At 37.9% G+C, this 13,489-nt stretch overlaps 1 protein-coding gene across 1 annotated transcript in view; it reads right to left on the bottom strand.

Moving 5' to 3' along the window:
* tlcd2 (TLC domain containing 2) overlaps positions 1-13,489 on the bottom strand; it is a 55,674-nt gene that overhangs the window by 27,826 nt on the left and 14,359 nt on the right. Inside the window, exon 3 of the mRNA XM_072589211.1 lies at positions 11,648-11,730. Coding sequence (XP_072445312.1) covers positions 11,648-11,730 — 83 coding nt within the window. The remainder of the gene's footprint in view (positions 1-11,647; positions 11,731-13,489) is intronic.

Genomic DNA, 13,489 nt, shown 5'->3' with positions numbered 1-13,489 from the left:
GTATGGAATTTGCATATTCTCCTCCCCATGTCTGCGTGGGTTTCCTCCAGGTGCTCTGGTTTCCTCACACAGTGCGAGTTAGCAGACAATACAAAGATCAGTGGAATTGTGAATAGTGTAGAAAGTTGTCAAAGGATACAGTAGGATATAGATCAGTTGCAGATATGGGAGGAAAATGGCAGATGGAGTTTAATTAGGGTAAGTGTGAGCTGCTGCACTTTGGGAGATCAAATTTTAAGAAAACGTACACAGTTACTGGCAGGACCCTGAACAGCATTGATGTACAGAAGGATCTTGGACTTCAAGTCCATACCTCCCTGAAAGTGACCACGCAAGTACCTAGGGTGGTAAAGAAGGCATAAGCCATGCTTGCTTTTATTGGTTAGGGAATTAAGTACAAGAGTCAAGATGTAATATTGCAGCTTTATAAGACTTTGGTTAGGCCACACTTAGAGTATTGCATTCAATTCTGTTCACCACATTACTGGAAGGATGTGGAAACTTTAGAGAGTGCAGAAGAGATTTACCAGGATTAGAGGGTACGAGCTATAAGGACAGGCTAGAAGAACTTGGGCTGTTTTCTCTGGAGCGGCAGGGCCTGAGGGGAGACTTGATAGAAGTCTGTAAAATTATGATTTGCATAGAGTTGACAGTCAGAATCTTTTTCCCAGAGTTGAAATGTCTAATACTAGGGGGCATGCATTTCAGGTGAGAGGGGGAAAGATGTGAGAGACAAGTTTGTTTATTACACAGAGTGTGGTAGCAGTCTGATACATGCTGCCAGGGATAGTTTTGGAGGCAGATACATTAGTGGTATTTAAGGGACTTTTAGATAAGCACATGACTATGCAAGGAATGGAGGGATATGGTCCAAGAGAAGGCAGAAAAGATTGGTTTCATTTGGTGTCATGTTTGGTACAACATTGTGGGCCGAAGGGTCCGTTCCTGTGCTGTACTATGTTCTCTGTGCAGGTTAGATGGATTGCCATGTGCTACAGGGATAAGGTAGGGGGGTCAAGTCTGAGGAAGATGCTCTTCTGAGTGTTGGAGTGGACTCGATGGGCTGAATGGCCTGCTTTAACAGTGTAGAGATTCCAATAAGGAGCTCTACAGTCCATGTTACTTTTTTCCACCACCAAATCACCCATGCTAGTTTTTCATCTATTAACCAAATCTTTCATTTTACCTATTTTGCTCATCAACCTGCTCAGAGTTATTATTACATGCCCCTGTAGTAGGCAGGATTTGAACCCAGGCCTCTTGCTTAGGGGTAGGGACACTACCACTGAGCCACAAGAGCACCCAAAGAAATCTAATTACAATTTATCTCACCTGTAGCTTTTTAATTAATCAAAGGCATTCCCAACTGCTCCTGGCTCTCCACAACTTTCTAAATGGCAATCAGGGATAGGCTAAATTGGTGATAGAGCCAGCAACACCCACTCATTATCAAAGAATACATTACCAAATGTTTTCTATGGGAAATACCCTGCATTATCATCATTTCACAACATCTCCCCACCATCCATTCACCAATTTGAGAGACCAATATTTTACACCAAAAATCATAGAGTCAACTTATATGAGTAATGCTTTTGAGGAACTGATGTGTGTTTAATAAATTCCATTAAAAAAGCTGTTACAATAGATAACATAATAACCAACAACACTAAAGAATCCAATGATTCCCCAACATTTATTTACTTTGTACACAATGTATATAATTTATTGTTATAATGTACAATGAGTATATCCCATAACAAATTAACTATATCATTTCACATTAAATCTTTCAAAATCCATCTGATTATCATCTCAATCACCAAACATTTAATTCAAATAACATGGCTGCATAATGCCACATGTATCTTCACTGACTTCATCATCATCAGTGACACCAATAACTTGGGTGCTAATATTCTAAGAGTAAATGGCACTAGGATAGTTGAGGACATTTTGGAAATGATTTTTGACAGCACTGGGATCAAGTACATTCAGTATCTCTATGACCTATTGGCAGAATGGTTTTTGTAAGGGTGTCAAATATTTCTGCCTTTGGTGAATGTTCCTTCATCTAACAGTATTCATAAAACTGCCAGGAACAACTGAAATGTTGATGTTGGTTGATTTCCCATCACCAATTACATGATCAATAAGGTGGGATTTGAACATGTCCCACCTGAATAAACATTTCTATTTATGTAGTCCTTGTCGTCTCAAATGCCACATTCCTACTAGCCATTTCGTAGGAATGCCAACATCCATCCTATCTTTGTTATTAGGTCACAATGCCTTTCTGAAATTTCTCTTTGGAAAATGGTAATTGTAAAAGTTCTTTCAAAGATATGTAATGTGTTTCTTCCTTTGCTTTGTTAATCCTTTTCTGCTTTCATAGATCACCCAAATTTGGGAATGTAGAAAACAGGATATTTGATTTGCTACTGTGTTGACATTCTGAACACCACAGCTGATGCTTTGAAATGAGGAGAACCATCAGATTTGAAGATGACCATCAGCTTTCAGTTTATGCCATTCACCATACAAGATGGAATTAGGGTAAACTGCACTTTCTCATCACCAGCCGTTTTTACGAAGATTGATTTTTCACCTCTTTTGGTAATAGTATTGTGGACGGTGCAGTGGCTCAGTGTTTAGTATTGCTGCCGCACAACACCAAGGACCACAGATACACTTTCAGTCTCTGGTGACTGTCTGTATGGAGTATGCACATTCTCCCCCTGTCTCTGTCAGTTTCTTCCAGGAGCTCCAGTTTCCTCTCAGTCCAATGATGAGCACATCAGATGGATTGGCTATGCTAAATAGTCCAGGGATGTGCAGATTAGGTGGATTAGCCTTGGGAAATGCAGGGTTACAGGTATAGGGTAGGGGGTGGATTGGGTGGGATGCTGTTCAGAGAATCAAATGTGGATTTGTTGGTGTTTCCACATAGCCGGGATTCTATGTCTATGTCAGTATTATTTGATGGCACATTGAAATTTATCAGTGACTCAACCATTTTTCCAACGCAGGACACCAATATGCATTCTTCACTCAATGTCAGATGACGAGACAGTGGAATTTGATGATTTAATGTTGCGTTCAGGAAGGACAGAGTGTGAAATTTTTGTTTTCCGATGGGGTACTAAAATGCACCCTGCCTATTCTTGAATTCTCAAATACCATTTTCTTAATTTCTCTGAGGGTATAGAGTTGCACGCCTCAGAGGGTGACAATACGAACATTTTGCTGATATTTGTTAACCCATTGCACCATTTTGGAGTGGAGTTTAAACTGAACTGTGTGCTTGTTATACTTGCGCCAAGGCAGTGTGATATATCAGTTGGTACATATAATTCTCGAAAGTTGGATGGGAGATTGCCTCTAAAGGTAGTGGAAAGGAACTCAAAAAATTACCATGCATGTCTCAAAATTGTAGCAATTAATAGTCAGAATGTAGTTTTCTCCCTAAAAGAGATTTTACATGAGGTACATGAAACGTTTATTTTCTAAAACTAAAAACCATGAGTTAACTTATATTAGTACATATGCTATATTCCCTGTATATTTTAAGTATATTAACATTTTTGTTTTGACAGTTTCCACTGACAGGAGCTCAACACAATTACAATATCACATTCAGACTTGTCAATCCTTTCAGGATGGCTTTATATAATTGTAGTACATGGCTACTGGATTGATCCTATATAAATAAATGCTGGCTGCATTTGATATAGTTGCCAACTGATAAACTTAATAACCTTTATTGGAGCTTTCCTGCACTAACTGTTGTGCAATGACAAAGTTTTTTTTAAACTGGGTATTTATACCATGACTGACATTGGTATAAATGCGCTGTTTAAACAGATTCCAGATGTCAATTTTTGAACTAATTTACAGGAGATTAGGATGCAAAGTGGCAGAATAATAGTATATATGCAAAATCCTTACATTATGCATACAGTCTAGTTTTCTGTTGCTTATTAGTACCATGTTATTCATAGATTATAAATCCTGGAGTTGGCACTCCGCTACACTTCATAATTTTATGGGCTCTGACTAAAAGGGACTAATTGACACATCTCTTCTAGGTTTCACTGAATTACTGATCAGTCATCTAGGAACGAAGAGTCACAAACTTCCATTTCCACAATTGCTTTGATTATGGCCAAGGTGCCTCCTTTATGGGAATTGCAAAAGTTCTTGCAAAGAAATGTAACACTCATGTGTTCCTTTGCTATCTTTCAGAGATCATCCTAATCTGGGAACATAGAAAGCAAGATTAGATTACTTTACAGTGTGGAAACAGGCCCTTTGGCCCAACAAGTCCACACCGACCCGCAAACCACCCATACCCCTACATTTACCCCTTACCTAACACTACGGACAATTTAGCATGGCCAATTCACCTGACCTGCACATCTTTGGACTGTGGAAGGAAACCAGAGCACCCGGAGGAAACCCACGCAGACACGGGGAGAATGTGCAAACTCCACACAGTCAGTCGCCTGAGGCGGGAATTGAACCTGGGTCTCTGGCGCTGTGAGGCAGCAGTGCTAACCGTGCCGCCCAAAGATATTTGATTTGTGGCTGGGTTGCTGTTCTGAACATCACAGTTTGATGTTTTGAAATGAGAGGAGATTGAAGAGGAGCTGCACCTAGCAAGTCAAAGTTCACTGGTTTCCTAACTCTGACAACAAGTATGTTTATTGACTAGGAGGTATTGACATTCCTTGGAAAGATAAAAATCTCAGAAATTGTAATGAAATCAAAATCAATTGCAACATATGTTGTACAAAGTACATGAGAATGTTATGAATGCAGGACTTTATAAAATGTGATATTTAAAACTGTCCCTAGAAAAGGAACTATTTGGAAAGGAGACAAAATCTGCCCAAAGGCAAGCCCACGTGATCATCCATGAAATCTATCCAGAGATGAATCCACATGGCCTTATGGAGTCCAAAACTCAAATGAAACTTAGTCAAAGTCAGGTTTAAGTTTTAACACCGTGCCACAAAGGAGGAGGCAGCTGGCCTGGCTACTGCTCAAATTCTCAGTCAGTCAGATGGCAAGACTCAGGGAATAAAGACCCACAACAGTTACTGCTATTCCAGACAGACAAAAAGGATTGTCTTTGGATGGATGACCAAGCTGAGCGCTGGTGAGAATGATTCTTGATTTAATGAAGCGAAGCTTGTCAAGAGTTAAAAGTCCCAGTACCCTACTACTGAAAATCCAATTGATTATACACAGATCAAGCAAAAATTCTAAAGGAATTATACTCAATTTATTAAGTATATTAACAATCAAACAGATTGCGCTCAATTATAGTCAACAGTTAATCATGTTTAATGCTCTGTTTTGTAACTATTGTGAACCATGCTAACATTCCATTATATAAATAGTCTGTACCAAATAGTCTTCATTGTGATTATTTTAAACTGTTCATGTCAACTAAGAATTGTTAACCTATGATTGAAAACCTCAAACCCTTGATTTTAATTCCATTTTCAAGAAGTCACATGAACTTTGGTTGAAACATGATCTTTTGACTCCCAATACTATTGGCACAGGAAAATAGCTTAGATTTACTTAAGGACCATACATGGTCCTGCCCAAGATACCATAGCTTTGTGAAAAAGTCATGTCAATATTTGATTTTGTGTGTTGGATTTTAACCTCTGAATGATCTTCCTCATTGAAAACTGTGCATTTGCCCGTGTATAAAGAAAAATAGGTCCAACTAGTTTGAAATGATTTGTATATCAAAATCAGACCATCCCTGAAAGGGGCCAGGAATAACTTATTTTCATCAAGTTCAAATCACATTTCACCAAAACAACATCAGCACTGGAAACTTTGTTTCAATAGATACTGGAAGACTCAGTTTGATGGGATGGGGAGAAAATTTCCTGTTAAAGTTGAAAGATTTGGATTTTAAAGATAAGATTCCATTTACGCCGAGGGTGCCGTGTAACTTATAAATATGGAGTTTTTGGTTTATTAAGTTAATTGGGAATTAACTTTGTAGTTTAGTACATTAATTATCTGTTAATAATATTTAGTCAGTGTTGATTTTAGTTTGTTTGTAACAACAAAATTCCTAAAATGTGAAATCTTGATCAATTCCTTCATTAGGAAATTCTGATTTTTAAAAAATGATCATCTCCATAATCAATGCCTTTCATAACCTCAGGGCATCACAAAGCATTTTATAGCTAATAAGATACATCTTGTATTAGGCATTCTGTGGCCTCCTGAAATTTATTTCATCACATCTGTTCACTTCCATCGATGCCTAGATCCATATTTTTACAAGACGCTGTTTCTGCCAAATGTCAAAATCTGATGCAGAGCCCACACTATTAATATCCTTTGTCTTGGATTTGCCGCTCAATGTACTCAAAAGTACATTGTTGTATTTTTTAATGGCATTTTACAAATATGTATTTACTATTCCAGGACTTATAACAGACATGCTGAGCATTTTTTCCTCCATTACAGGCAGATTAATGTGTTTTGGCTTCAGGCCTGTGATTCATTCGCACAGAATTTGAAAGATGTAGCAACATAATTTCAAATATTCCCATCGCCAACACTCCACTCATCACTATGCCCATTGCTCAGCACTCAGGACTGAATAACTGCTTGGTTGTTGTACACCAGCAGTGGTGCCAATCATCCTATCCACCCTCATGCTACTGCATGCATTCAGAACTCAGTTATTATAACTGGTGTGTGCTACTCCAATACCAGTCATATTATTTCAATAGCATTTCTCACTCATCTTTTAAATTATGTTGCCGAACCTTTTGCCCAGCATCAACAAAAAAACTCAAGTTAGACAAAGGACAGAAGTTCACTCTTTATCTCAACAAGCATCAAAAAGAATTTGATTCTGGGTCTCAAATTTTAGGAAAGCTATCGAGTCCTTGGTGTGGATATAGAAACAATTACTCAGAATGATACCAGTGATGTAGGATTGCAGTTACACACTGGAGTTGAAGAAACTGGCATCATTTGCTTTACAGTTTAGAAAAGTTTATGGGAAATTGGATGGGAGTGTTCAAAAGTATGGAGTGTTTTGTTGAAGTAAATAAAAGGGAAATATTCCAGTGACATAATGGACAAGTAACCAGACAGAAATAGATTTAAGGTGATCAGCAAAACAATCAGGAGAAAGTGAGGACTGCAGATGCTGGAGATCAGAGCTGAAAATGTGTTGCTGGAAAAGCGCAGCAGGTCAGGCAGCATCCAAGGAGCAGGAGAATTGACGTTTCAAGAATTCCTGAAGAAGGGCTTATGCCTGAAACGTCGATTCTCCTGCTCCTTGGATGCTGCCTGTCCTGCTGCACTTTTCCAGCAACACATTTTCAGCAAAACAATCAGGACAACTTGAGGAAATTTTCTTTTTTAGAAAAACAAAAAAAGTTATTTTCAAGAATATCCAATCTGAAAAGGTGGTGGATGTAGATTTTTAAAAATTGGGCAATTTTTACCTGAAGGGTAAAACAATAAAACTGTCAAAAACAGGTGGAGGAGGATTAACAGGATAGCTCTATCAAAAATCTGGTCTGATGGGCCAAATGACCACCTTCTGTGCTGTCTCATTCTATAACTCTGAATAATATTTAACATGATTAACATATTTAAAATCAAATCTGTAGTCTCACAGAGAAATTATGCTCATTTGAAAACAATCCATTTACATTTATATAAAAGACCAGGATGTTGTCTAGAAACCATATTCCTTGCACTGCAGGTCTCAGTACACAAATCGATGACACCATTTCAATTACCTGCTTTACTATATGCTTGTGATACTTATTGCACTCCTGTTCTGTACTGATTATCAAAACACTCACCCAAGGTTTGTTTAGATGGAATCCCTGTGGACATGTTTACATCAACTGTGCTCCTCTGTACCTGAGTTTTCCAGCAAAAGACATCTACAAATAACTGTAACGTTGGAAACAATACTGTGTACACACATTCCAATCGGACCCATTTTTAACAATGTCTGAATAGATTTTTAATATTCTGTAATGCTGCATATATTAAATCAGTAGCATACAGGGAAAAAAAAAGTTGAAAATCACAACACCAGGTTATAGTCCAACAGGTTTAATTGGAAGCACACTAGCTATCGGAGTGCCGATCCTTTCACCTGATGAAGGAGCACCGCTCCAAAACTTAGTGTGCTCCCAATTAAACCTATTGGACTATAACCTGGTGTTGTGTGATTTTTAACTTTGTACACCCCAGTCCAACACTGGCATTTCCAAATCAGGAAAAGAAAAGACCACTTGGTTAGTTGACAAATGGAATATTTCACCTGTGACACTGATTAGAGAAGGTTACCTAGATATTCACTTAAATGTTGCTTAGATACTGACTTAAACAGCCATTCTCACAACAGTCACCAGAGCAATCCTCAAGGACTGGCCATGTGATTTAATCTTATATCCCCAATGGTTTCACTTCCAATTCATCATTTCCTTAAAGTACTGCCTTCAGTCATCTTACACACCTCATACACTTACGATCCCCATTTCCTCCTCAGGATTCCCTGAAACTGCTTTCAAATGGTGTGGTGTACTCTTGTAAAAGCAAAATACTGTCGATGCTGAAATGTGTAAAAAAAAACAGAGAATGCTGGAGAAACTCTGGAGGTCTTACAGCAATTGTGGCAAGAGACACAGTTAATGTTTTGAGTCCAAAGACTTCTATTTAAGAAAAACATTAACTCTCTTTTTCTCTGTACTCTTAGTCTGCCGAAGGTCTTTCAAAGTGAAACTGGGAAGCATGTTTTCACACAAGAGGATTATGGAAATCTGGAACTCATCTTGAGTTGGGTGTCAAGAGATACAGAGAAAGGGCAAGGTTTTGTGGTACAGATCAGCCACAATTTAATAAGGGCTGAACAATTTCAAGGGTCTGAATAGATGACGACTCTTTGTGTTCCAAATCGCTGGTGCACTCCTAAACCTCCAATCTATGGAAGTACTGTCATATTTCCCAACCTTGTCTTTCTGTAGCAAGCAACCAAACATTAGTTGAGAGGACAGATAGCTAAGGACATAATTTCAACATTTTGATCATTTAGAATTTCAAATACTTCCAATCCCTTATTTGAAAATTGCTTCTATGTTCAGAACTCAAATCCAAACTATACACCAGCAACCACTCTGATTTTCACAACCCATTGTTCGTTTGTTGTTTGAAACATTTATTTTTCCTGTGAGCCTTCTCTTTCTCATTCATACAATAGCAAGTCTCAGATACACAGTCACTTCTAAACTAAATCGACAAATAAAACAATTAAAAATTGGAAGTCTGAAACAAAAAAAGATATTAAAAACAGCAACAAAAACAGAGCAAGTGCAATAAGAAGTTAGCTCATGTTGTTTTAGGAATGGATGTTTCATCAGACCATACCTTTCCTTCTATCAAAGATCTCAAGGTCAAAAGGGTATGTGTACTTTGATGTTTTAAGTACAACCAATTACATTAAGGTCCAAAAATGAACTCTTATTATGCGTTATCTGTATTGCTCTATCACTTGAAAAGTCAGATGAAAATAGGTGAGGTTTTCAAACAAAAAGTTCAAACGATTTCTTTGAGAGTTATTTGTTGCTATCATCCAAAAAATGCAGTTTATTTCAAGTACTTTTATCATACAATCAATATTTTATGTTTAGTTTTAAATATTAAAATAAATACAATTTTCAATTACTTCAGACTTCTCTATTAATGATCAGCCAGAGATCTAAGGCAGCATTCTCAATGAATGCTCATTTGAGAATTCTTACGCTCTATTTTTAAGAGTCAAAGTAAAAGAGGTGCTCCTCATAATAGCCAAGTTGGAAAAAGTAATGTTATTATGTGAAGTGCCAATCAAGTGCTCCAGTTCAACTTCAGGCTTACAGCACATCATTCTCTAATAAAACCTTTACAAGGGACACACAGCAGTTTACAAGCAATATGAAGAATAAACATTTTATGTACATTCATAAAAAAATTCTTATGCAATGTGACTTTAGCAATAAATTCACAAGATGGCAGTGCAAATTAACTTCAAATGTTTATGGAGCTATATTATTAGTTAAGCTTCTCTTTTCATTCCAAGGTAACCTCTGTGAGCCAACTTCAGATTATAAAAACTTTAGCGATTTTATAGCGCAAAACAAAAGATCTTATTCACTTGCTTATTGAAGTCTCGTACTCTGTTTAATTGAAAAACAGAAGGCAACAGTAGGGACACCAGAGAAACAAGAATGAAAGAAAAATAAAAACAAAATTGGGCACTGCCTTTTTTCAGTTTTGCACTGAGCAGCCATCACTGTGAAATTTCCAGCAATAAAGAGCAAAATAGGCATGGAAATGTGCTTTTGTTGTGCATACACAAAAGTAAGCCCTTCAGCCCATCAAGTCTATTCTGTCATTTAACTACTCTGCGGCTGATCCAGCTATTTGCCCTGGTTCCACATCCTTTTATGCCCTTGTCCAGCAAATAGCCACAATTAACTGAGAGATGAGTGAATGTTTTTGAGGAAGGGAAATCCATACATCTATCCTGTGTGTGACTATTTCCAACTTCTCAGTGACCTGGCTCTGATTTAATGAATATGAACCTTTGTCCAAGACACCCCCATCCAGCAGAAAAAGCTTCTTTCTCCACAGCCTGTAAATTCTTTTAAAAATTACAAAATATTCAATTAAATAACTCTTACTGTAGGCATACATTACCACGATATTTACTGCTGTGATGTAAGTAGCCTTTCATGGAATAGCTGAAGCAAATAAATCACAGACAGAGTCAGAAAAGTGGGCCCAAAGACTTTCTTCACACATCACTATTTCACCGCCATTAGCACTGCTTTTGTTTTGCTCTGAACACCATCCCAATCTGTTCTACTCGTTCCTCATCTCTCTTCTGTCAACAGCATAAAAAAACACTTTTCCAGTCCATTTCAGTTCTGAAAAAGAGCCATTTGAAATAACAACTCTGTTTCTTGTTCCACAGATGGTGCCTGACCCAAGTTTCCAACATTGTTTCTAACAGAAATTTTAGCTAATATGGAACCACAATGAATGTCTACTGAAATTCCATATTTATCATTTTCCTTGACAATTTCCTGCCTACCACTTATATCCTCAATAAGCTCTATTTGGTTAACAGATATGGCTTCCTCTTTAGAAATCCAGGTTGTCTCACTTTAAGAAGTTCATGTTCTTCCAAGTGTTCAGTCATTCCATCGTTAAATATAAATTCAATAACTTTTCTACCACTGAGAGTTGACTGGAATAGTAATTTTGCAGTTTCTCCATCTTGCCTTCCTTAACACATTAAACAGTAGTCAAAAAAACAGCTGAACTGCTTTTTGCAGGAAATTTGGAAATATTCACTCTACTATATGAAGGTACTTCAGAAGTTAACATCATATGCAATGTAATGGATTATCAGTATGTATATTGGTTAAAACGTTGCTTGCTGATTTGGGTTATGGACTAATTAAGGACAGACAATACTACCCAAGTTACAATGATGAAAGGACCTGGGCAGAAAGCAGATTGTCATGTGCAAGATCTGAGACTAATGAGAACTGAGCTTATTAAAAGCGACAAGTTATTTAGAAATACTTACCACAGCATGGTGAAAAAGCAGTTCCCAGGAATGTTGAAATTTCTGGTTCAACAGCATGTCTATAAAATCATGAATGAAATAACCTGCAAGCCAAGAATAAATAAATGCCACAAACTCAGAATATGAAAATATTGGAAATTAAATATATAAAATTAATCTTATCATCATACTCAATTTTCAAGGTGAAAACACCAAATGAAGTCAATCGATAAAAGGAGCTGAATACATCCACTGCTATTTGGAAAGGCAAGAACTTATTAAGGATAGTCAACATGGCTTTGTGCATGGGAAATCATGTCTCACAAACTCAATCGAGTTTTTTGAAGTAACAAAGAGGATTGATGAGGGCAGAACGGTAGATGTAATCTATATGGACTTCAATAAGGGGTTTGACAAGGTTCCCCATGGGAGACTGGTTAGCAAGGTTAGATCTCATGGAATACAGGGAGAACTAGCCATTTGGATACAGAAGTGGCTCAATGGTAGAAGACAGAGGGTGGTGGTGGAGGGTTGTTTTTCAGACTGGAGGCTTGTGACCAGTGGAGTGCCACAAGTATCGGTGCTGGGTCCACTACGTTTTGTCATTTATGTAAACAATTTGGCTGAGAGCATAAGAGGTACAGTTAGTAAGTTTGCAAATGACACCAAAATTGGAGGTGTAGGGGACAGCGAAGAAGGTTACCTCAGATTACAACAGGATCTTGACCAGATGGGCCAATGGGCTGAGAAGTGGCAGATGGAGTTTAATACAGATAAATGCGAGGTGCTGCATTTTGGGAAAGCAAATCTTAGCAGGACTTATACACTTAATGGTAAGGTCCTAGGGAGTGTAGGTTCTTGGCTCTTTGAAAGTGGAGTCGCAGGTAGATAGGATAGTGAAGGTGGTGTTTGGTATGCTTTCTTTTATTGGTCAAAGTATTGAGTACAGGAGTTGGGAGGACATGTTACGACTGTACAGAACATTGGTTCGGCCACTGTTGGAATATTGTGTGCAACGCTGGTCTCCTCCCTGTCGGAAAGATGTTGTGAAACTTGAAAGGGTTAAAAAAAATTTACAAGGATGTTGCCAGGGTTGGAGGATTTGAGCTACAGGGAGAGGTTGTACAGGCTGGGGCTGTTTTCCCTGGAGCGTCAGAGGTTGAGGGGTGACCTTATAGAGGTTTACAAAATTATGAGGAGCATGGATAGGATAAATAGACAAAATCTTTTCCCTGGGGTCAGCGAGTCCAGAACTAGAGGGTATAGGTTTAGGGTGAGAAAGAAAAGATGTAAAAGAGACCTAAGGGGCAACTTTTTCACACAGAGGGTGGTACATGTATGGAATGAGCTGCCAGAGGAAGCGGTGGAAGCTGGTACAATTGCAACATTTAAGAGGCATTTGGATGGGTATATGAATAGGAAGGGTTTGGAGGGATATGGGCCGGGACAGGTGGGACTAGATTGGGTTGAGGTATCTGGTCGGCATGGACGGGTTGGACTGAAGGGTCTGTTTCCATGCTGTACATCTCCATGACTCTATGACATATTGGAAATATCAAGATAATTTTCAGATTTGCCACTTTCAAGAGGAATACAATGTGAAACTTGATCAATACGATAGAAGAATTTTTGAATGGCTAAAAGAGATCTCTAAAGTCAACACATATACAGCCGTAATATTAGATGTTATGAATAACACTATTACAAAAGGCACTATTACACAGCAAACTGATTACATTTATAATCAGTCATGGTAGAAACTAGATATGTAATGTTAATTAATTATTTCTTATGGTTACAGCTGATGGTAATATTTGATAAGTCAATTTCTAGAGTGAAAACAGCTTTTGTGACACTGTGGTA

This window comes from Chiloscyllium punctatum, chromosome 19, assembly GCF_047496795.1.
Source record: "Chiloscyllium punctatum isolate Juve2018m chromosome 19, sChiPun1.3, whole genome shotgun sequence".
NCBI classification, from domain to species: Eukaryota; Metazoa; Chordata; class Chondrichthyes; order Orectolobiformes; family Hemiscylliidae; genus Chiloscyllium; species Chiloscyllium punctatum.
Note: the sequence above shows the minus strand (reverse complement) of the source record. Positions and strands in the feature narration are given on the sequence as shown.